The 25,492-nt window shown below is 47.6% G+C and overlaps 1 protein-coding gene across 3 annotated transcripts in view; it reads left to right on the top strand.

Annotated features, from left to right (window-relative positions):
* The window catches only part of rnaseh2b (ribonuclease H2, subunit B), a 61,365-nt gene that overhangs the window by 33,733 nt on the left and 2,140 nt on the right, over positions 1-25,492 (top strand). For 2 of the 3 annotated variants that reach the window (XM_078231933.1, XM_078231934.1), the window contains exons 8-11: positions 4,036-4,117; positions 6,753-6,801; positions 13,778-13,855; positions 20,109-20,318. In XM_078231933.1, the coding sequence (XP_078088059.1) occupies positions 4,036-4,117; positions 6,753-6,801; positions 13,778-13,855; positions 20,109-20,222 (323 nt within the window). In that variant the 3' untranslated portion in view covers positions 20,223-20,318. Of the gene's footprint in view, positions 1-4,035; positions 4,118-6,752; positions 6,802-13,777; positions 13,856-20,108; positions 20,319-25,492 lie in introns of those variants that run through there. The other variant, XM_078231936.1, reaches the window with a different exon arrangement.

Genomic DNA, 25,492 nt, shown 5'->3' with positions numbered 1-25,492 from the left:
TCAGTATCTTTAGAAACAAGTTAAAAATAGAGTCAGAAAAGTTTTTCAACATTTTCTCACGGCTATCTTTCTGGCTCCCCCTTTCTCCCTTACCCTTTATTGGTTTCCATGGCATGCTCAGACCTTTAGACTTTTTAAAACAAAATTTCAACTTTCTCATTCGTTCGTGGGATGCAGGTGCCACTGGCACGCAATGTACCATCAAATTCCTTCTTGTGAATAAGCAGGCGATTTGGTTAGGGTGCATTGACCCAAACAGGCATTGTGGCGACTCGGGGAATTTCACAGTAACTACATTGCAATGTTAATGTAAGCCTTACTTGTGACTAATAAATAAACTTCAAGTGCACAGCCCATTTACCTTTTTTTGTGTAACCATACATGCCCAGTAACTTAGAGAGGCCAACTTGTGCACAAGACGTTAAGGCTGCCAGATGGCTGTGCAGCTTAGAGAGGACATTGCGGTAAGACCGGAGTTATTGGCTATCCCTAATTGCCCAGGCAAAGGTGATGTTGAAACCGCTGCAGTCTATATGGTGATATTCTGTAAGGTGACGGTACATCCACAGTGCTGTTAGGGAGGAAGCTCCAGGATTCTGACCCAGAGGCAATGAATGAACAGCGATGTACCCCAAGGCAGGATGATAAATGGCGAGGAGGGCAACTTGCAGGTGGTGGTGCTCCCACGTGTCTTCTTCTCAGTGCTGGAGATCATGGATTTGGAAGGTGCTATCGAAGAAGCCTTGGAGAGTTGCTGGAGTGCATCTTGTAAATGGTACGTGCTTCAGCTATGGGACTAAGTTTGCTGATGATACAAAGATAGGTAAGAAAACAAGTTGTGAGGAGCATACAATAAGCCTGCAAAGGGAATTAGATAGGCTAAATGAGTGGGCAAAAAATTGTCAAGTGGAATATAATCTGGGAAAATGTGTGGCTGCCTACTCTGGAGAGTAGAATATGATTCGAATGGAGAGAGACTACAGAATACTGCAGAACAGAGGGATCTGGGTGTCATTGTAAATTAATCACAAGTTAGCATGCACGTACAGCAAGTGATTAGGAATACAATTGGAAAGTTGGCCTTTATTGCAAAGGGGGGCGTATAACATTAGGGATGCCCTGCTACAGGGCATTGGTGAGACTGCACCTGGAGTATTGTATACAGTTTTAAGTAGTGTGTGCCTTACTTGATGAGGGACATACATGCATTGGAATCAGTTCAGAGAAGGTTTACTAGGCTGATTCCAGGGATGAAAGGGCTGTCTACTGAGGATAGTTGTGAAGTTTGGGCTCATACTCACTGGAGTTTAGAAGAATGAGAGATGATCTGACTGAAGCATACAAGATGCTGGGGGCACTTAACAGGATATCCACTAAGATGTTTCCTTGTAGGGGAATCTATAAGTAGGAGGCACGGTTTAAAAATAAGGGGTCTCCCTTTTAAGATGAAGATGAGGAGGAATTTCTTCTTTGAGGGTTGTTAGTCTTTGGAATTCTCTTCCTGTGAGCAGTGGAGGTTGGGTCATTGAGCGTATTCAAGGCTGAGTTTGACAGATCTCTGATCTACAGAAGAATCAAGGGTTATGGGGACAGGCAGAAAAGTGGAGCTAAGGGCCCAATCAGATCAGCCATGATCTCATTAAATGGCGGAACTAGCACGATGGACCGAATGACCTACTCCAGCTCCTGTTTCTTATGATGCACTGGTGGTGGAAGGAGTGAATGTTTAAGATGGTGGATCTGATGTCAGTCAGTAGCTTGCCTTGCCCTGGATAGTGTTGAGCTTCTTGAGTGTTGTTGGAGCTGCACTCATCCAGATAAGTGGAGGGTATTCCAACACACTTCTGGATTGTACTATGTAGGTAATGGTAAGGCTTGGAAAGTGAGTTACTCATCACAGAATAATCAGCGCCCAGCTCCTGGCCTGCTCCATGACTACAGTATTTATGTGGCTGATCCGGTTAAGCTTCCGGTCAGTGGTAAGCCCCTGGATGTTGATAGCTGGGGATTCAGAAATGATGATGCCATTGAATGTCAAGAGGGAATGGTTAGACCCCCTGGTGTTGGAGATGTTCATTGCCTGGAACTTGCCACTTATCAGCCCAAGCCTTGGATACTGTTCAGGTCTTGTGGGCACAGACTGCTTCATTACCTGAGGAGTTATGAATGGAACATCCATCAGCGAGTGTCGCCACTTCTAATCTTATTATGAAGGGAAACAGCTGAAGATATTTGGGTCGAGGACATTATCATGAGGAACTCCTGTCGTAATGTCTTGGGGCTGAGATGATTGACCTCCACCAACTGCAATCATCTTCCTTTGTGCTAGGTGTGAGTCCATAATGTGTCAAAGCTTCTCACTGATTGCCATTGACTCCATTTTACTTGATGCCACAGTCTGTCATGATGCTGCCTTGATGCCACTGGCAGTCACTCTCTTCCCTCTGGGATTCAGCTCCTTTGTCCATGTTTGGACCAAGGCAGCAATGAGGTCAGGAGCCAAGTAGCTCTGGCAGAGGCTAAACTGAGTGTCAGTGAGTAGGACATTGCAGAGTAATTGCAGCAACAACAGCAACAACCTTCCACCCCTTTGCTGATTATCGAGAGTAGACTGGTGGGACTGTTGGCTAAATTGAATTGACCCTGATTTTTCTGGATCGGACACAGCCGTGCAGTTTTCCACGTTGTTGGTTAGATGTCGGTTTTGTACCGGAACGGTTTGGCTCGGGCGCAGCCAGCCGTGGAGTACAATTCTTCAGTACTCCAGCCAGGCTGTTCTGAGGACCCAGAGTCCTTGTTGTGTCCAATAAGCTCACCATTTCTTGGTATCACTTGGAGTGAACTGAATTGGCCAAAGGCTGGCATCTGTTCTGATGAGGATTTTGGGAGGAGGCTGGGATGTCCCTTCTTGCTTGCCTGGCGATCACCTACTCCCACTCCTCCTGAACTCTGTAGCCGCTGAGTATACACCTCCTGAAATGTACTATCCATGGAACTCTCACCTTCTCCTGTGCACGGTAGTGATGACAACCTCGCCTCAAGCTCACAAATACAGAGCCGCTGAACCAGCAGTTGGCAGTACATCTTTGCCTTTCCGGGACCGGAATTCTGGAACTCCTGCATTGAACAGCAAGTGCTCAAGATAAATTCCAGCTGTCCTCCCATGTCCGCTCACAGTCATTTAATGTTTTTTTTAAATTTAAAGACTATTTAACTGTTTGGTTAATGCTGAAAATCTAAACCACGCAAAAAGACATAAACACTTTTCGATTTGATTTATTATTGTCACATGTATTAGTATACAATGAAAAGTATTGCTTCTTGGGCGCTATACAGACAGAGCATACCGTTCATAGAGAAGGAAACCAGAGAATGCAGACTGTAGTCATAGCTAGGATGTACAGAAAGATCAACTTAATGCAAGGTAGGTCCATTCAAAAGTCTGATGGCAGCAGGGAAGAAGCTGTTCTTGAGTCGGTTGGTACGTGACCTCAGACTTTTGTATCTTTTTCCCGATGGAAGAAGGTGGAAGGGAGAATATCTGGGGTGCATGGGGTCCTTAATTATGCTGGCTGCTTTGCCGAGGCAGCGGGAAGTGTAGACAGAGTCAATGGATGGGAGGCTGGTTTGCGTGATGGATTGGGCTACATTCACGACCTTTTGTAGTTTCTTGCGGTCTTGGGCAGGGCAGGAGCCATACCGAGCTGTGATACAACCAGAAAGAATGCTTTCTATGGCGCATCTGTAAAAGTTGGTGAGAGTCATAGCTGATGCAAATTTCGTTAGTTTTCTGAGAAAGTAGCGGCGTTGGTGGCGTTAGTGTCAGCATGGGGGACCAGGACAGGTTGTTAGTGATCTGGACACCTAAAACCTGAAGCTCTCGACCATTTCTACTTCGTTTTTAAAGAAAACAGCGACTGAATATACTAATCAATAAATTAATTACTTACCTGTAACTCATCCTCGCTATTGATCCTTATGTTGTCGTGTCACTTATTAAATTTTTAAAATTGCATTTTATTTTGTTTTCTCCAGAGGATTATCTACGGTACGCCCATGGTTTATTGTCAGATTATATTCCTGCTGATCTAAGTGTGGAGCTCCTTAAATTCTTGGAGTAAGTATTGGACAAAGCGCTGATTATAATTAAAAATTATTTACTGCCCAGCTTTGAATTAACAGTATCATTCCCTCACTTACAAAAAGTTTGATTAGTACATATGGATATTCGAATTAGGAAAGTGAATAGGCCATTTAACCCCTTGAGCCTGTTCCACCATTCGATAAGATCATGGCTGATGTGATTCTGGCTGCTGTCTTTCCCTTATTCCAGGCTTGTCCAACCTTTTTGCTTCATGGTGGGGGGCGCGGGGACATTTCAGTTTTCTCAATCGGGATTTGGGGGCACGACGAGTTTTTTTATTCATTTGTGGGACATGGGTGTCGCTGGCTGGCCAGCATTTATTGCCCATCCCTAGTTACCCTTGGAGGGCAGTTGAGAGTCAACCACCTTGCTGTGGCTCTGGCGTCACATGTAGGCCAGGCCAGGTAAGGACGGCAGATTTCCTTCCCTAAAGGACATTAGTGAACCAGATGGATTTTTTCGACAATCGACAATGGTTTTGTGGTCATCAGTAGAACTTTGGAAAGATAATTGGGAAGATGAATTTTTTTTAAAACCTGACGTATGAAAATAGACAACTTGCTGCGCAAAAAAAATCACAACAATGAATTAACATTTTAAAAATAAGTAACAAATGAAGACATTCGAGTGTGAAAGGTTGAGAGTGTGTGTGCCCAGCTCACTCCCAGGCTCAGGGTGTCCACTCATTCACTCGTCCCCTGTGAGAGTGCCCTGTTAGCGTGTGGGGTGAGGGTGAATGAGAACCCTGAGACTGGAAGTGAGTCAGATGACACTCTCCCCTCCCTCTCAACCCTCCCTCTCTTCATTCACTCGCACACACCCTTGCACTCAGCCAGCCTTGCGCTTGTTTGCTAGCTCACTCACTCGTGTTCGTTACATTATCTGGGGTGGGGGAGAGTGGAGGGAGATCAGGAGCAAGGCCTGAGGCCTAGCAGTATCTGAGCATGCGTGCCTGCAAAATGGGGCAACGAGAACTGGGGCCCCTTTTCATTCCACAGGCCACGTAGAGGGGCTTCTGCGGCCCATGGCTTGGCGGCACGGTAGCACAGTGGTTAGCACTGCTGCTTCACAGCTCCAGGGACCTGGGTTCGATTCCCGGCTCGGGTCACTGTCTGTGTGTGGAGTTTGCACATTCTCCTCGTGTCTGCGTGGGTTTCCTCTGGTTTCCTCCCACAGTCCAAAGATGTGCAGGCTAGGTTGGTTGGCCATGCTAAATTGATCCTAGTGTCAGGGGGACTAGGAGGGTAAATGTGTGGGGTTACAGGGATACGACCTGGGTGGGATTGTGGTTGGTGAGACTCCTTCTGTGCTGTAGATTCTATTCTATAAATTTGTTTGATTCGGCGAGATCACTTTCTCATGCTTCTAAATCCAGTGGTTGCAGGCCCAACTGTTCCTCATGAGATAATCCTTTTGTCTCAGGAATCAGTCAAGTGAACTTTCCCTGAACTGCTAATGCAATTATATCCTTTCTTAGGAGACCAAAACTGGACACTGTAATCCTGGTGTGTCTCATCAGCACCCTGTGTAACTGTAGCAAAACATCCAACTTTTATATTCCATTCCCCTTGCAATAAACAACAGCATTTCATTTGTCTTTCTAATCCCTTACTGTTCTGCATACTAATTCTTTGTGATTCCTGTATCAGGACACCCGGATTTCTCTGTATCACAGAGTTCTGCAGTCACTCTCCATTTCGATGATAAACTGTTATTTTATTCCTCCTGCCAAAGACTCCTATTTTTGCACATCGTATAAGTGAGTGAGCCAAACTTTTGCTCACTCACTTAACCAAGCTATATCCTTTTGCAGACTCCTTATGTCCCCCCTCTCCTTATATCATCAGCAAATTTGGCAAACATGCATTCAGTCCCCTCATCCAAGTCATTGATATAGATTGTAAATATTTGGTACCTTACGCACTGATTCCTGTGGCACTCCATTAGTTAACAAACATCCTGACAACCCAAAAATGAGCCACTCTCTGCTCCCAGTTAGCTAACCAATCCACAGTCTATGCTAATATGTTGCCCCCAAAGTCATGAGCTTTTATTTTGTGGAGCAACTTTTGATGTGGCATCTTGTCAAATGCCTTTTGGGATTCCAAGTACACCACATCCACAGGTTTCCCCTTTACCCACATTGCTTGTTACTTCCTCAAAGACGCTAATAGAGTACAATCTCCACCAACAACCCCATCCACATTTGCATTGGCAAACCATTGGTGAATTGTAAAGGCTTATCATGTAATGAACTCACTTGCTGGGTATTTTGGGGAGTTCATTAAGTGCTTACAGCAACAACAACTCGTGTTTATGTAGCACCGTACATGTTTGTTTGTTTATTTATTAGTCACAAGTAGATACATTAACATTGCAATGAAATTCCTCCCACAGTCCAAAGATATGTGCGGGTTAGGTTGATGGGCCATACTAAATTGCCGCTTAGTGTCAGGGGGACTAGCTAGGGTAAATGCATGTGATTATGGGGATAGGACCTGGGTGGGATTGTGGTCGGTGCAGATGCGATGGGCCGAATGGCCTCTTTCTGTATTGTAGGGATTCTATGAACATCTTTTGTAATAATACTTATATTTCTGTTTGTTAGGTTACCAGCTGTTTCGACAAAAACGGCAGTGAGTGAACCACCATCAAAGGTTCGTTTCTATCAGATTGGTTATTGTTTCCTGCTAAAGATGTTTTATAGAAACCTCTTTAAAAAATCGTAAAAAAACATATTACTGACACAAGTACAACTAAAATTTAATAGTGAAGGCTTTGAGCGGGATGAATGTTAAGTATAAAATAATGTTCCTGATTTAAGAATAATTTGACTGAAAGAATAGAACATTCCAACCTTTTTAAGAAGCATTCCCATGAAGACATTTTTAGAAAGGGAACCAGAATCACTGCAATAATCAGTATTTTCACCCTGGCAACTGAGTCAGAACGCTGCGATTTCATCCCCCACGCCTGGACATAATCAAGGCTGATATTGCAGTGGGGAGGGGAGGAAATTATATCGTCTGTATTCAAGGAGCGCTGCACTGTCCGAGGGTCTGTACTCAGAGCGCTGCACTGCCCGAGGCTCTGTACTCACAGAGCGCTGCACTGTCCGAGGGTCTGTGCTCACAGAGCGCTGCACTGCCCGAGGGTCTGTACTCAGAGCGCTGCACTGTCCGAGGGTCTGTAGTCACAAGATGCTGCACAGTCTGAGGGTCTGTAGTCACAAGATGCTGCACTGTCCGAGGGTCTGTACTCACAGAGCGCTGCACTGTCCGAGGGTCTGTACTCACAGAGCGCTGCACTGTCTGAGGGTCTGTACTCACAGAGTGCTGCACTGCCCGAGGGTCTGTACTCACAAGATGCTGCACTGTCCGAGGGTCTTTACTCACAGAGCACTGCACTGCCCGAGGGTCTGTACTCACAGAGCACTGCACTGCCCGAGGGTCTGTACTCACAGAGCGCTGCACTGTCTGAGGGTCTGTACTCACAGAGCGCTGCACTGCCCGAGGGTCTGTACTCACAGAGCGCTGCACTGTCTGAGGGTCTGTACTCACAGAGCACTGCACTGCCCGAGGGTCTGTACTCACAGAGCGCTGCACTGTCTGAGGGTCTGTACTCACAGAGCACTGCACTGCCCGAGGGTCTGTACTCACAGAGCGCTGCACTGTCCGAGGGTCTGTACTCACAGAGTGCTGCACTCCCCGAGGGTCTGTACTCACAGAGTGCTGCACTGCCCGAGGGTCTGTACTCACAGAGTGCTGCACTCCCCGAGGGTCTGTACTCACAGAGTGCTGCACTGCCCGAGGGTCTGTACTCACAGAGCGCTGCACTGTCCGAGGGTCTGTACTCACAGAGCGCTGCACTGTCCGAGGGTCTGTACTCACAGAGTGCTGCACTCCCCGAGGGTCTGTACTCACAGAGTGCTGCACTGCCCGAGGGTCTGTACTCACAGAGTGCTGCACTCCCCGAGGGTCTGTACTCACAGAGTGCTGCACTCCCCGAGGGTCTGTACTCACAGAGCGCTGCACTGCCCGAGGGTCTGTACTCACAGAGTGCTGCACTCCCCGAGGGTCTGTACTCACAGAGCGCTGCACTGTCTGAGGGTCTGTACTCACAGAGTGCTGCACTGCCCGAGGGTCTGTACTCACAGAGTGCTGCACTCCCCGAGGGTCTGTACTCACAGAGTGCTGCACTGCCCGAGGGTCTGTACTCACAGAGCGCTGCACTGTCCGAGGGTCTGTACTCACAGAGCGCTGCACTGTCTGAGGGTCTGTACTCACAGAGTGCTGCACTGTCTGAGGGTCTGTACTCACAGAGTGCTGCACTCCCCGAGGGTCTGTACTCACAGAGCGCTGCACTGTCCGAGGGTCTGTACTCACAGAGCACTGCACTGTCCGAGGGTCTGTACTCACAGAGCGCTGCACTGTCCGAGGGTCTGTACTCACAGAGCGCTGCACTGTCCGAGGGTCTGTACTCACAGAGCACTGCACTGTCTGAGGGTCTGTACTCACAGAGTGCTGCACTCCCCGAGGGTCTGTACTCACAGAGTGCTGCACTCCCCGAGGGTCTGTACTCACAGAGTGCTGCACTGCCCGAGGGTCTGTACTCACAGAGCGCTGCACTGTCCGAGGGTCTGTACTCACAGAGCACTGCACTGTCCGAGGGTCTGTACTCACAGAGCGCTGCACTGTCCGAGGGTCTGTACTCACAGAGCGCTGCACTGTCCGAGGGTCTGTACTCACAGAGCGCTGCACTGTCTGAGGGTCTGTACCCACAGAGTGCTGCACTGTCTGAGGGTCTGTACTCACAGAGTGCTGCACTCCCCGAGGGTCTGTACTCACAGAGTGCTGCACTGTCTGAGGGTCTGTACTCACAGAGTGCTGCACTCCCCGAGGGTCTGTACTCACCGAGCGCTGCACTGCCCGAGGGTCTGTACTCACAGAGCGCTGCACTGTCTGAGGGTCTGTACTCACAGAGCGCTGCACTGTCTGAGGGTCTGTACTCACAGAGCGCTGCACTGCCCGAGGGTCTGTACTCACAGAGCGCTGCACTGTCTGAGGGTCTGTACTCACAGAGCGCTGCACTGCCCGAGGGTCTGTACTCACAGAGAGCTGCACTGTCCGAGGGTCTGTACTCACAGAGCGCTGCACTGTCCGAGGGTCTGTACTCACAGAGCGCTGCACTGTCCGAGGGTCTGTACTCACAGAGCGCTGCACTGTCTGAGGGTCTGTACTCACAGAGCGCTGCACTGTCCGAGGGTCTGTACTCACAGAGCGCTGCACTGTCTGAGGGTCTGTACTCACAGAGTGCTGCACTGTCCGAGGGTCTGTACTCACAGAGCGCTGCACTGTCCGAGGGTCTGTACTCACAGAGCGCTGCACTGTCTGAGGGTCTGTACTCACAGAGCGCTGCACTGTCCGAGGGTCTGTACTCACAGAGCGCTGCACTGTCTGAGGGTCTGTACTCACAGAGAGCTGCACTGCCCGAGAGTCTGTACTCACCGAGCGCTGCACTGTCCGAGGGTCTGTACTCACAGAGCGCTGCACTGTTCGAGGTCTGTACTCACAGAGCGCTGCACTGTCTGAGGGTCTGTACTCACCGAGCGCTGCACTGTCCGAGGGTCTGTACTCACAGAGCGCTGCACTGCCCGAGGGTCTGTACTCACAGAGCGCTGCACTGTCTGAGGGTCTGTACTCACAGAGCGCTGCACTGCCCGAGGGTCTGTACTCACAGAGCGCTGCACTGTCTGAGGGTCTGTAGTCACAGAGCGCTGCACTGTCCGAGGGTCTGTACTCACAGAGCGCTGCACTGCCCGAGGGTCTGTACTCACAGAGCGCTGCACTGTCTGAGGGTCTGTACTCACAGAGCGCTGCACTGCCCGAGGGTCTGTACTCACAGAGCGCTGCACTATCTGAGGGTCTGTACTCACAGAGCGCTGCACTGTCTGAGGGTCTGTACTCACAGAGCGCTGCACTGTTCGAGGTCAGTACTCACAGAGCGCTGCACTGTCTGAGGGTCTGTACTCACCGAGCGCTGCACTGTCCGAGGGTCTGTACTCACAGAGCGCTGCACTGTCCGAGGGTCTGTACTCACAGAGCGCTGCACTGCCCGAGGGTCTGTACTCACAGAGCGCTGCACTGTCCGAGGGTCTGTACTCACAGAGCGCTGCACTGTTCGAGGTCAGTACTCACAGAGCGCTGCACTGTCTGAGGGTCTGTACTCACCGAGCGCTGCACTGTCCGAGGGTCTGTACTCACAGAGCGCTGCACTGCCCGAGAGTCTGTACTCACAGAGCGCTGCACTGTCCGAGGGTCTGTACTCACCGAGCGCTGCACTGCCCGAGGGTCTGTACTCACAGAGAGCTGCACTGTCCGAGGGTCTGTACTCACAGAGCGCTGCACTGCCCGAGGGTCTGTACCCACAGAGAGCTGCACTGCCCGAGGGTCTGTAGTCACAGAGCGCTGCACTGCCCGAGGGTCTGTACTCACAGAGCGCTGCACTGCCCGAGGGTCTGTACTCACAGAGTGCTGCACTCCCCGAGGGTCTGTACTCACAGAGCGCTGCACTGCCCGAGGGTCTGTACTCACAGAGCGCTGCACTGTCTGAGGGTCTGTACTCACAGAGCGCTGCACTGCCCGAGGGTCTGTACTCACAGAGCGCTGCACTGTCTGAGGGTCTGTATTCACAGAGAGCTGCACTGTCTGAGGGTCTGTACCCACAGAGAGCTGCACTGTCTGAGGGTCTGTACCCACAGAGAGCTGCACTGTCTGAGGGTCTGTACCCACAGAGAGCTGCACTGTCTGAGGGTCTGTACCCACAGAGAGCTGCACTGTCTGAGGGTCTGTACCCACAGAGAGCTGCACTGTCTGAGGGTCTGTACTCACAGAGAGCTGCACTGTCTGAGGGTCTGTACCCACAGAGAGCTGCACTGTCTGAGGGTCTGTACTCACAGAGCGCTGCACTGTCTGAGGGTCTGTACCCACAGAGCGCTGCACTGCCCAAGGGTCTGTACTCACAGAGCGCTGCACTGTCTGAGGGTCTGTACTCACAGAGCGCTGCACTGTCCGAGGGTCTGTACTCACAGAGAGCTGCACTGTCTGAGGGTCTGTACCCACAGAGAGCTGCACTGTCTGAGGGTCTGTACTCACAGAGCGCTGCACTGCCCAAGGGTCTGTACTCACAGAGCGCTGCACTGTCTGAGGGTCTGTACTCACAGAGCGCTGCACTGCCCGAAGGTCTGTACTCACAGAGCGCTGCACTGCCCGAGGGTCTGTACTCACAGAGCGCTGCACTGCCCGAAGGTCTGTACTCACAGAGTGCTGCACTGCCCGAGGGTCTGTACTCACAGAGCGCTGCACTGCCCGAGGGTCTGTACTCACAGAGCGCTGCACTGCCCAAGGGTCTGTACTCACAGAGAGCTGCACTGTCTGAGGGTCTGTACTCACAGAGCGCTGCACTGCCCGAAGGTCTGTACTCACAGAGCGCTGCACTGCCCGAGGGTCTGTACTCACAGAGCGCTGCACTGCCCGAGGGTCTGTACTCACAGAGCGCTGCACTGCCCGAAGGTCTGTACTCACAGAGCGCTGCACTGCCCGAGGGTCTGTACTCACAGAGCGCTGCACTGCCCGAGGGTCTGTACTCAGAGAGTCTGACTGCACCGAGAGTCTGTACCCGTGAAGCATTGCACTGCCAGTCACCATGAGGCGCTCTGCTGAATGAGGGTCAGCTGCTGAGCAGTGTAGTGCTGATCAAGGTACTGTCTCTTGAATGAGATACTCCCTGAATACTCACATCCACCACTGGTGGCTCAGTAGTTAGTTCTGCTGCCTCACAGCGCCAGGGACCCAGGTTCAATTCCCAGATTGGATTGCTGTTTGTGTGGAGTTTGCACATTCTCCCCGTGTCTGCGTGGGTTTCCTCCGGGTGCTCCGGTTTCCTCCCACACAACAAAGACATGCAGGTTGGATTCTGCCCTCAGTGATTAGTCGCTCATTTGTATGTATGTGACTGCCATAGGCAATGTTTTTAACAAATACATTGAACATTCTTGGGGACCGTTCTACATCTCCGGGTAATAATCATAGCATTGGAGCGCCTAAACTTAATAAATCTGATCATTTGTGGACTAGCAGCAGATGCCAGATTGCGATCAAAAGCTAACCGGATCACTGATGTTCCCCAGTGATGGAAACTTGCCAAAGTTACCGAGTTTCCGGTCCATCTATGTGCTTAATGTGGTGAGAGCAATGAGGCAGGGGAAGAGCTGCCTCACTAGCAATGCCAGCTTCTCAAGCCAACAAGTAATAGAGTAAAAGAAGCTTGGAACCTAAAGCTCCTGGTGATAGTACAACTACTAGCCTCGCCCACAGGGGTGCTGTGACTGAGAAGTGTCAGTGGCAGCTATTCTAGATGGTTTCAGTCAGCGCTGTGAGAGACTGGGCGTGCTGTCTCAGTCCACCGTGAACTTTCACCATTGTTGCGATGTACCGGTCTTCCACAACATTAGGGAATGGCCAGGCGTGACATTGGCCGGACATCTACACCAGTACACACATGCACACCGCTTGCTCACTCACTCACCGTGATTTTGACTTCTGAACAAGTAAACATGAGGTTTTTCATTACTGCTGAATCTACCCCATGTTACAAATGAAGCCAAACTGAGGATCAAATAACATGTGCCAGAAGAGGGCCATGCAGTGGTTTGGTTCTGTTCGATCTTTTCACCTGCGTGTGAAAGTTCCATGAAAGGGTGTGCTTCCTATGCTCATTTTCATAGAAGAGAATCATAGAATCCCTACAATGCAGAAGGAAGCCATTCGGCCCATCGAGTCTGTACCGGCCACAATCCCACCCAGGCCCTATTCCTGCAACCCCACAGATTTAACCTGCTAATTCCCTTGACACTAAGGGGCAATTTAGCACAGCCAATCAACCTAACCTGCACGTCTTTGGACTGTGGGAGGAAACCGGAGCACCCGGAGGAAACCCACGCAGACATGGGGAGAACGTGCAGACTCCACACAGATAGTGACCCAAGACCAGAATTGAACCCGGGTCCCTGGCGCTGTGAGGCAGCAGTGCTAACCACTGTGCCACCATGCCGCCATTAATGAGTATAATAAAGGGATTGTTTCCCCTCTCTGTCGGCAAACTTACTTTTTCACTAACATTGGTAGGAAATGTGCACTGAAGTAAATAAACTTGGAATCTCTGATGGTTAACGGAAGCAATAGTAACAGGGACCCTGTTAGAATAAATTCATCTCTGCGTTGGTGTGTATCTTGCTTAAGGACATGCATGCACATTCCTGAACCTAGGATTTTGTGTAAGACTATTTGTGTATTTGGAGGGAAAAGGGAGTTTCCACAGTAAGAAAAGATGCTGCGTTGCAATAAGTTACTGCTGGTTCTGTGGACAAGACTCAGTGAAACCTTTGCACCAAGACCTGCATGAAGTTCGTTACTTGTGCATGAATTGTCCAGGAATCAACACTTGATCACAGGCTGCCCACTGTGTATTTTCGAGGGGGTTTTGTTTTGGCAGAGAGTTTTTCTTTCCCTGCAATGAAGCCTGACAGTATTGCACAACCTTGTTCAACAAAAACCTCATAAACTGCTATTACAGAAAAGGAAGCTGTCCGGCAAAGCAGTGGAGGCTGAAGAAGACTATACCAAGTTCAACTCTGATTCAAAAGAGACAAAGGTAAGACACTTCCTCAACTTGACAATCACATGACATTATTTTACTGCACTTAAAACCAGAGGAGCCGGACCTCAAATATTTCAGGCACACTCTTATTTTATTTGGGAATGGTGTGCAGCACTGAGCTGCACAGGCCAGAGATCCCAGACCCCCTGCCCAATCCATGCCGAGCTGACCTCAGCCTGGACACAACCGGCCTGAGTGCATCTGAGCTAAGGGGACAATTGGCCAGTGTGAAAATTAGAATTCTGTTCAAGTGTTTAGCAATCGCTTAATGAATTTGTTACACGGTTTTGTAAACTCCTATCCATAATTATTGACAATTGAAAACAACAGACTTTAGAAGCACAATACAGTCCTTGCAATGTGCTCTCCAAGTGGAATTAGAGCCATGTTCAGTTTTGGCCGAAACGTGATCTTCATCATGCAGCTCTTGGGCAATGATTTTTGATCAGGGTCAGGAGGTGGCGTCTCCTGTTGCTCTGAACATTGTCAGTGTGCATCAGAACTCAGTAAAGTTAAAGTTTATTTATTAGTGTCACGAGTAAGGCTTACATTAACAGTGCAATGAAGTTTCTGTGAAATTCCCCTAGTCGCCACACTCGGGCGCCTGTTTGGGTCAATGCACCTAACCCGCACGTCTTTCAGATTGTGGGAGGAAACCGGAGCACCCGGAGGAAACCCACACAGACACGGGGAGAACGTGCAGACTCCGCACAGACAGTGACCCAAGCCAGGAATCAAACCCGAGTCCCTGGTGCTGTGAGGCAGCAGTGCTAACCACTGTGCCACCATGCTGCCCCACGAATTGCCATATCTATCTGAAATAGAGGGATTGAGTTTCGGAGCCAGGAGGTCATGCTGCAACTGTACAAAACTCTGGTGCGGCCGCATTTGGAGTATTGTGTACAGTTCTGGTCGCCGTATTATAGGAAAGATGTGGAAGTGTTGGAAAGGGTGCAGAGGAGATTTACCAGAATGTTGCCTGGTAGGGTGGGAAAATCGTATGAGGAAAGGCTGAGGGACTTGAGGTTGTTTTCGTTAGAGAGAAGAAGGTTAAGAGGTGACTTAATAGAGGCATACAAGATGATCAGAGGATTAGATAGGGTGGATAGTGAGAGCCTTTTTCCTCGGATGGTGTTGGCTAGCACGAGGGGACATAGCTTTAAATTGAGGGGTGAGAGATATAGGACAGATGTTAGAGGTAGGTTCTTTACTCAGAGAGTAGTAAGGGCGTGGAATGCCCTACCTTCAGCAGTAGTGGACTCGTCAACATTAAGAGCATTCAAATGGTTATTGGATAAACATATGGATGATATTGGAATAGTGTAGATTAGAGAGGCTTTAGATTGGTTCCACTGGTCGGCGCAACATCGAGGGCCGAAGGGCCTGTACTGCGCTGTAATGTTCTATGTTCTAAATCTGTCACCGACTGATCATCTCCTTCAATATATCACCAAGTGGCACAGTGGTTAGCACTGCTGCCTCACAGCACCAGGGTCCCGGGTTCGATTCCCGGCTTGGGTCACTGTCTGTGTGGAGTTTGCACGTTCTCCCCGGTTTCCTCCCATGGTCCAAAGATGTGCTGGTTAGGTGCATTGGCCATGCTAAATTCTCCCTCGGTGTTACCCAAACAGGCGCCAGAGTGTGGCGACGAGGGGATTTTCACACTAACTTCATTGCAGTTTTAATGAAAGCCTACTTGTGACACGAATAAATAAACTTAAAAGTTTTCTGGTGACAACTTAAAAGTTGCAAAGGATGAAATAAGTTGTGAAGAAATTAGACTCGGGGGTGAGGTTGGCTGGTGAGTAGTGATATTTAATGACATAAATAAAGAGGATGCTTACACCCCACTGGACAGGACACAGAAGAGGGTTTGATTGAGTTGTTTGATTAATCCCACTTCCTTGCTCTCCCCACAACCCGATAATATTTTCCTGTTCAAATCCATGTCCGATTTCCTTTTGAAATTGATGATTGCTTTTACCACATTTTAAGGTAGAAAGATATAAGACCCTAGAAACAGTTTCTGCAGGAGAGCCCAGCCACAAGCTTGGAGGAGGAATAGTGAAAAGTTTAGGTTTGATTGCTTTATGCCAGAAGGCAAGTGTAACATGCTTGGCAAGAACAGGTAGCTTTGGACCAATGGTTCTTAAAGTTCTCCAAAGTTGGTAGTTTTCCGCACTCCCCTCATGTCTGGGTCCATGTAGTCTGATTGATAGCGATTCATGGTCATGATTCATCAATAGCAACATGGTTTTTTCCAATGCTTCTAATCAACAGTGTTTGGGTAGAAATGACCAAGACTGCCTGTGCAAAACAAGAGAACTGTATACTGTCACATACTCCGCACGAACCACTCACCCACACCCATATTTTCTCTTCCCCATCTTTCATAAATTCCTTGTAACCTTGTAAGTATATTAAGCCTCCTTCCTCTCATGTGACATCAAGAGATTTGGCAACAAAGCAATTATATAAATTTTACTTGATTCACTACAGCTAATACACATTGATGCATAAGTAGATTAAAGTTTATTTATTAGTCACAAGTCATCATAGAATCAAAGAAACCCTACAGTGCAGAAAGAGGCCATTCGGCCCATCGAGTCTACACTGACAACAATCCCACCTAGGCTGTATCCCCGTAACCCCACATATTTACCCCGCTAATTCCTCTAACCTACGCATCCCAGGACACTTAAGGGGCAATTTACCATGGAGAATGCACCTAACCTACATATCTTTGGATTGTGGGAGGTATCCGGAGCACCCGGAGGAAACCCACGCAGACATGGGGAGAACGTGCAAACTCCACACAGACAGTGCCCTATGCCGGGAATCGAACCCAGGTCCCTGGAGCTGTGAGGCAGCAGTGCTAACCACTGTGTTACCGTGCCGTCCCTATTTATCATAGCCTATCAATTTATTCGGCATGCAGCTTGGGTCATCGAAACAAAACACTTTAAGATAAGCAGATGGGATCCTTGCTTTATTGATGGAGATATAGATTACAAAAGGAAGGAAGTTATGCTAAACCTTTTTTTTTAAATAAACCTCTGGTCAGGCCTCAACTTTTCATTTTGCTCCTCACCTACCCTTTGAAGGACAGCGGGGGATGGACAATAACTGCTGGCCTAGCTAGCAATGTCCACATCCCATGGATGAATAAATTAAAGAAACACTACAAGTATTATGTTCAGTTCTGAGCACCATACTTTCATGAGAGTATGAAGCCTTCCAAGAGAAGACGTTAACTACAATAATATACCACGGCTAGGATACCTCAATTATGTGAAGAGACCAGAGAAGCTGGAATTGTTTTCTTAACCTTCTGTACTCTTGAGGAGGAAATTAGATTGATGTGATCAAAATCATGAATGGAAAGAAAGAAAAGAAAGTTTATTTATTAGTCACAAGTGGGCTTACATTAACACTGCAATGAAGTTACTGTGAACTTCACAGAGTGCACACTCCAGCGCCTGTTCGGGTACACTGGGAAGAATTTAGCATGACCAATTCACCTAACCACGTCTTTCCGATTGTGGGAGGAAACCGGAGCACCCGGAGGAAACCCACGCAGACACGAGGAGAATGTGCAAATTCCACACAGACAGTGACCCCAGCCAGGAATCGAACCCTAGTCCCTGGCGCTGTGAGGCAGCAGTGCTAACCACCGTGCCACCGTGTCGCCCCGAAAGGGTGAAAGCAGATTCAGTTGTAAAGAGTGACTTGCATAAATACTTGAATGGGACTGAAAAACAGGACTACATGGGGAAAGACAGGGGAGTGAGCAAGTTAGATAACTCTTTCAAAAGGCCCAGAGCAAGCACGAAGGGCTGAAGGTCCTCCTTCTTTGCTGGATCATTCTATAGTTTGCCCTTCATCCACCTGCCCAAATTAATGTTGAAAGTTATCATGAGGGTTTTTTTCAGGACTTTTCACTCTCCGCTGCCTAATTTCAAATTCCATTGTTGATCTCTTTCAGAGCAGATTAAAATTGCATAAAACGTCCCAATGGCTGATGAAGTTTAAATGGTGCCCTCTTTGTTTAGTAAGGATCAAATTAGAATTTGATTGTGAGGAAGATATTTGAAACATTGATAGGGTTCATCGGAAGGAAAGGTCATTGGGTGTCTTTAAGACAAAGATAGATAGGTTCTTGATTAATAAGGGGATCAGGGGTTATGGGGAAAAGACAGGAGAATGGGGATGAGAAAAATATCAGCCATGATTGAATGGTGGAGCAGACTCGATGGGCCGAGTGGCCTAATTCTGCTCCTATGTCTGATGGTCTTGTGGAAAGGGGCTGATTCTGACAGGGTCCAAAAAGTCCACGTTGCGCTTGTTCGGTTTGTTGGATTGTTCTGAGAAGTTAACAGACCTGATAAACGGGGGTGAAGTAACAGGTTCCACTCCTCACAAGCACAATTTAGCCTGGGAGTGGGTACACTGGTGATACCTTGAAATTATATCATAGTTTAGTAGGTTAAATTACGAAGCTACATTGCATAAACTAGGCTCATTGTAGTGAGTCTGGAAAGTTGAGGCATAAGCAAATGGAGTTATTTGAAATGATGGTGGCTTGATAGAGTAGAAACCCTTCTGGTGGGGAAATTTAGAATAGGCAGCATAATCTTAAAATTAGTCAGGCCATTAGTAATGAAATTAAGAAGGATTTTTTCATACAAAGGGCAGTGGAAATCTGGAACACCCTCCTCACCCCCTGCTCCACCCCAATGCCCAAAGGCTGCAAATACTGGGGCCAGTTAAAACTTCAAGACTGAGGTTGATGGATTTTTGTCAGGTAAGGATAGGTATGGGTAACCTATGATCTAATTGAATAGAGGAACAGGCTTAAGGGGCAGAATGGTCTCATCCTGTTTCTATGTCCCTATTCTATAGCTAGCTAACTAGGGTAAATGCATGGGGTTATGGGTATAGGGCCTGAGTGGGATTATGGTTGGTGCAGACTCGATGGGCCGAATGGCCTCCTTCTGCACTGTAGGGATTCTATATGGTTCAGCAAATGTAATAAAGGTAAAAAGTGAATTTGTGCAGGACATCAGTTAGTCAAAAGTTGAAGGATCTGGGCATTGCATTAAAAGAATGGTATGATTGCCATCGAAGGGGTACAGTGACGGTTCACCGGAATGAAAGGTTATAGTGAATGCAGGGAAGAAATGTTTATTAAAATAAAACTTGGGGCCTTTTTCACTGTGACAGAGTTACGGGAGGATCTCATAAGGTTTTTTAAAATTATGGGAGTTTGGAGGGGCGAAATATTGAATGATGTTTTACCCCCATTGTTTGCCAAAGTAGTAACAAGGTGGCACAGACCAGGATTATGTAGAATAATTTTAGTTTTCCAAACAGTGCTGGATGGAGCATGGAATGCTTTACCATAACCGAAAGAGAAACGCTGGAAAATCTCAGCAGTTCTGGCAGCATCTGTAAGGAGAGAAAAGAGCTGACGTTTCGGATCCAGATGACCCTTTGTCAAAGCTAAAAGGCATAGAAAGTGGGAGATATTTATACTGCAGTATAGAACATAGAACATTACAGCGCAGTACAGGCCCTTCGGCCCTCGATGTTGCGCCGACCAGTGGAACCAATCTAAAGCCCCTCTAATCTACACTATTGCAATATCATCCATTACTCTGAATTATTTAAGCCAAGATCAGTTCAGAAAGATTTAAAAATATTGTTAACAACATAGTATAAATATCTTTGTATAAGTATATTTGGTAGTATAAATATCTCCCACTTTCTATGCCTTTTATCTTTGACATCTGGAACTCGAAATGTCAGCCCTTTTCTCTCCTTGCAGATGCTGCCAGACCTGCTGAGATTTTCCAGCATTTTCTCTTTTGGTTTCAGATTCCAGAATCCGCAGTAATTTGCTTTTATCGAATGCTTTACCGTATGTTGCTATTGAGGCAATGACCTTAACTTTATTTAGAAAGCGAGTGTATGTATTTGAAAAGGAAGGATATAAAATGATTGGGATTGGAATGGCCAATACTGCTGTAAATTCTGTCATTTAGATCTCCAGGAGTGGCACTAGGCAGAACACTTACTTCAATTAACACAAATCGATACCAAACACCAGCTAGTTAATTTTATTTACTTACTAAAATCAATATTGAACTCAGGGCAGGCTTGATACTTCTCGAGTGCTTTATAGAATGTAATTTAAGTTCTGCAGGGTTTTTTTACAGTAATAACCATTGTTGCTTTCCTCCCTTAGCCCTCCAAGATGACGGCTGCACAGAAATCTTTGGCAAAGGTTGACAAGACTGGAATGAAAAATATATCTGCCTTCTTTACCTCAAAGAACAAAGGAGCAACAAAGACATCATAACTTTTTTTTAAAACAAAAATAAAAGTTTTTGTTTTCGTCAAGTGTTGAGTTGCATTATTTTTTGCAGCTTCCCATATTATTCTAATTGGGAAATAATGTAAATTGGCTTAATATTAACAACTGCTAAATTTGACTACTCTAGATCGGGCAGATTATAGGCACAAAGCCCATTTTCATGGTTTGAATAAATTAAAGTTTATTTATTAGTCACAAGTAAGGCTTACGTTAACACTGCAATGAAGTTATTGTGAAAATCCCCTCGTCGCCATACTCTGGCCCTGTTTGGGTCAATGCACACTAACCAGCACATCTTTTAGAGTATGGGAGGAAACCGGAGCACCTGGAGGAAATCCACGCAGACTCCACACAGACAGTGACCCAAGCCGGGAATCAAACCCGGGTCCCTGGTGCTATGAGACAGCAGTGCTAGCCACCGTGCCGCCCAGTATATCTATTATTAAAAGTTTTGTGTCTTTATGGCATGTTTCTGACAGTCCTTGGATATGATTATAAACTGGAGCTTTGCCCTACCATCACTGTTTTGAAGTCAGCCATGTGCCGCAGAAGGCTGTGGAGGCCAAGTCACTGAGTGTCTTTAAGACAGAGATAGATAGGTTCTTGATTAATAAGGGGGTCAGGGGTTATGTGAAAAAGGAGAATGGGGATGAGAAAAGTATCAGCCAGGATTGAATAGCAGAGCAGACTCGATGAGCCGAGTGGCCTAATTCTGCTCCTGTGCCTTATGGTCTTGTGTGGTTTTGGAGAGCTGTCAATATTGTAAACTCATCGAGTGCAATCTCACCAAAAGAAAATGGCAGACTGTTGTTTCTGGCGAGAAAACCCAGCATGTTGCTCTCCAGAGAAACTTTGGTTTTGTCTCCAGATCCTACAAAGCTGTGCCAGTGTTTCACACTGTCATACAGGGAGTGGAGGGGGATGCAGGACCTCAACATACTGGCAAAACTCCTCTGCTCAGAGATCGGGGCACAACCTTAGAAGGGCACCCTGATCAGAACCTGAGTAAGCCTCCTCCCCAGTCTCGCAGCCCATGCCCCCCCCCCCCCCCCCAAACAATCTGAGGCATCCACCTCCATTACAACCCCCTCTCAAAGGCCATTGTTGGCATCCCCTGCTCCTGGTCACCAGCACATCCAGATGAATTCCACCCCCTGCCCGCTGGGTTTGCCAACCTGTGCCAGGGGGCATTGCCAAGCCACTGCCCAGCCACGTCCTCTTCCCTCAGGGGCTATACTGACCTTTATGACCCCAAGCAGACCCCCAGGACCAGTTTCATGTCTAGGTGAACCCGGCGCCCACTGAATATCCGGTGGGGAGTCATCATAGAATCACTACATGCCATTCGGCCCATCGAGTCTGGTGCGGCAAGGGGCCGGTAAGATCGGAACTTGGAAACTTGCTCTCTCCAGGAATTTGAACGTGCGCCGCCGTTCCCGCAGACGGAGATTAGGGGCTCAAAATCGCCCCATTCATTTTCAGCTTCTGAATCAGCCTGTGAGACGGCATGATCCCTGCTCAGCCTCCAGTTTTTCTGTCACCTCCAAGAAAACCGTCTGATGAATGAGCTCACTGACCCATTTCCCAATCCCGTTCCCTGGAGATACCCTGGGGAGACTTCAGTGGGAAATCCCATCCCTTGTGTTAATGATGATGCTCCGTTCCCCTTCTCCCTATTAGTTTAATATTTGTCTATAACTTGCCGCCGGGCAGAAAATTCTCCACTGATACACACAAGGTCTTCGGAGATCGCCGGGCATCAGGTTACTTACTGATGACAATAGCAAGATTGCAATTTAGTTTATTTTAACTTTCAGCATCTTTTAGATAGAGCAGATGTGACAGCATCATATCTGTGGTTCCTTCCTCTTCAAAGTGGGCATTGGCAGTGATGTTGTTTAGGTGACACCTATTGCTCTATTCCAAAGCAGTCTCACGAACGACCCCAGATGAGTTCTACCTGTATTGTAAAGGACTAAAAAATGAACTATTTAAATAACCTCCAAAATAGAATTGGCCTGAAACTTGTATCTAAAGTTTTGGTACAGTTAGAAGTCTCATAGCACCAGGTTAAAGTACACAAGTTTATTTGGAGTCACGAGCTTTCGGAGCGCTGCTCCTTCATCAGGCTTAAACCTGTTGGACTTTAACCTGGAGGCGGCATGGTGGCACAATGGTTAGCACTGCTGCCTCACAGCGCCAGGGACCTGGGTTCAATTCCCGGCTTGGGTCACTGTCTGTGTGGAGTTTGCGTGTTCTGCCCGTGTCTGCGTGTGTTTTCTCCGGCTGCTCCGGTTTCTTCCCACACTCCAAAGACATGTGAGTTGGGTGAATTGGCCATGCCAAATTCTCCCTCAGTGAACCCAAACAGGCACCAGAATGTGGCGACTAGGGGATTTTCACAGTAACTTCATTACAGTGTTAATGTCAGCCTTACTTGTGACTAATAAATAAACTTTACTTTGGTGTTGTGAGGCTTCTTACTGTGCCCACCCCAGTCCAACACCGGCATCTCCACATCATGGCTACCATCGACACTGCAAACTGCCGGCTCAAAATGGAGAGGATCTCAAAGAATATCACGCATGTCGGCACAGACATCAAGTTTCTACATTAAACCTGTTGGACTTTAACCTGGGGTTGTGAGACTTCTTACTGTGCCTACCCCAGTCCAACACCAGCAACTCCACCTTAAAGTTTTGGTGCGAGGGAATTTTTTTTCGGAAGCACCCCCATCGCTGTATGTAAGTATTGTATAAATAAAGATGCATGTTACCAGTATTGAAAGGCTCTTGAATTTTTATTTGCCTCCTGAAAGCGTGCACTTTTTAAAAAAATTTCTTTCAGAGCTGCTGTGGTTATGGGAACATCAGCTTTGGGAGTTACTAATTGAGGATTAGATAGGGTGGAGAGTGAGAGCCTTTTTCCTCAGATGGTGTTGGCTAGCACGAGGGGACATAGCTTTAAATTGAGGGGTGAGAGATATAGGACAGATGTTAGAGGTAGGTTCTTTACTCAGAGAGTAGTAAGGGTGTGGAATGCCCCGCCTGCAGCAGTGGTGGACTCGTCAATGTTGAGAGCGTTCAAGTGGTTATTGGATAAACATATGGATGATATTGGAATAGTGTAGATTAGAGGGGCTTTAGATTGGTGCCACTGGTCGGCGCAACATCGAGGGCCGAAGGGCCTGTACTGCGCTGTAATGTTCTATGTTCTATGTAATAGTGTCCTGGAGCAGCCGGGAGGACAGAACTTTGGATGAGCCTGAGATGCCCAACTAGAGTTTCTTGTGCCCATTGGATTAGACCATAAGACATAGGAGCAGAATTAGGCCATTCGGCCCATTGAGTCTGCTCCACCATTCAATCATGGCTGATATTTTTCTCATCCCCATTCTCCTGCCTTTTCCCCATAACCCCTGATCCCCTTATTAATCAAGAATCTATCTGTCTCTGTCTTAAAGATACTCAATGACCTGGCCTCCACAGCCTTCTGCGGCAAAGAGTTCCACAGATTCACCACTCTCTGGCTGAAGAAATTCCTCCTCATCTCTGTTTTAAAGGATCGTGCCTTTAGTCTGAGGTTGGGCCCTCTGGTTCTAGTTTTTCCCACTAGTGGAAACATCCTCTCCACATCCACTCTATCCAGGCCTTGCAGTATCCTGTAAGTTTCAATAAGATCCCCCCTCATCCTTCGAAACTCCAACGAGTACAGACCCAGAGTCCTCAACCGTTCCTCATACGGCGAGCTCTTCATTCCAGGGATCTTTCTTGTGAACGTCCTCTAACTCTTTCCAAGGCCAGCACATCCTTCCTTAGAGACGGGGCCCAAAATTCAGACAGATTTGCCTTTATTGAGCACTTTTCATCTCCACAGGCCCAGATGGTGGATAGGTACAGCAAGAAAGGAGCTTATTCAGCCCCTCGTGCCTGTGCTAGCTCTTTGAACAAGCTGTCTAATTAATCCCACCCTGCTGCTCTTTCCCAATAACTCTGATTCTCTTCATGTATCCATTCAATTCTGCTTTGAAAGTTAAGAGAACGAGACATGTGGTCGGCTAAATGTGCTTGGATGTTTTCTTAGTGTAGCAATTTGCCCTCTGATCTGTAGCTATTGATTTTAAAAGGAGTCCGTTACCTGCAGTATCGCTGCAAACCAATTTCCTTCATAAACATTGGTTTAAGGTACCAAGTGTATTGATAATGTGTTGTGTACAAATCTTTAAGACTCAATAGCCTGTAGTCTGGTATTTTAACACAGTGTACATTGCAGTCCTCCTTCTGCACAGTTAATTTTAAAAGCAGGACTGGCACCGTGGCACAGTGGTTAGCACTGCTGATTCACAGCTCCAGGGACCCGGGTTCGATTCTCGGCTTGGGTCACTGTCTGTGTAGAGTTTGCACATTCTCCCCGTGTCTGCGTGGGTTTCCTCCGGGTGCTCCGGTTTCCTCCCACAGTCTGAAAGACGTGCTGGTTAGGGTGCATTGACCTGAAACAGGTGCCGGAGTGTGGCAACTAGGGGAATTTCACAGTAACTTCATTGCAGTGTTAATGTAAGCCTTACTTGTGACTAATAAATAAACTATAAAAAGTCCTGTGTCGCTGTTTGTCCTGTACATGAGCAATATTCCTAATCCCATGATCTTGTCCTGCTCCCACATCCTTTCATTCCACCGATCTGACTTAATCTTTAAATGTTGGCGCATTCGATCACTAACTTTGGCAGTGCATTCCACAACCTTTTAGTCCCCTCTGTAAAAAAAAACACTGCTGCAGCTTTCAACCGTAACCTCTGCTTACACCAAGCACTGCACTGGCTTCTCCCGTCCAGATCCTTCAGTATCGCTGCGAACCAATTTTCTTCATAAACATTGGTTTAAGGTACTAACTGTATTGATAATGTGTGGTGTATGAATCTTTATGTCTCAATAGCCTGTAGTTTGGTATTTGAACACAGCGTGCATTTTTGGCAAGGTTCTGCCCAGAGTGTTGGCTCAGGCAAGAACACTGGTCGTGAAGCTCGCAATGAACAACACTCTGTGCAATTTCAAAGAGGAAACGGGAATCACACAGTCCGCTGGGGGGGGGGGGGTGGGGCATGAGAAAGCTGGCACGGCCGGGATAAAGAGCACCACCCCCCCCCCCCCCCCCCCCCCCCCCTTGGATCAGGTCCAATGTTTATAAACATGGCTTCTCAGTCATTCTTTTTCAACTGCCTACTCCCCAAACTCTGGAATTACTTCCCTCAACCTCTC

The sequence above is a fragment of the Mustelus asterias genome, chromosome 17 (genome assembly GCF_964213995.1).
Source record: "Mustelus asterias chromosome 17, sMusAst1.hap1.1, whole genome shotgun sequence".
NCBI classification, from domain to species: Eukaryota; Metazoa; Chordata; class Chondrichthyes; order Carcharhiniformes; family Triakidae; genus Mustelus; species Mustelus asterias.
Note: the sequence above shows the minus strand (reverse complement) of the source record. Positions and strands in the feature narration are given on the sequence as shown.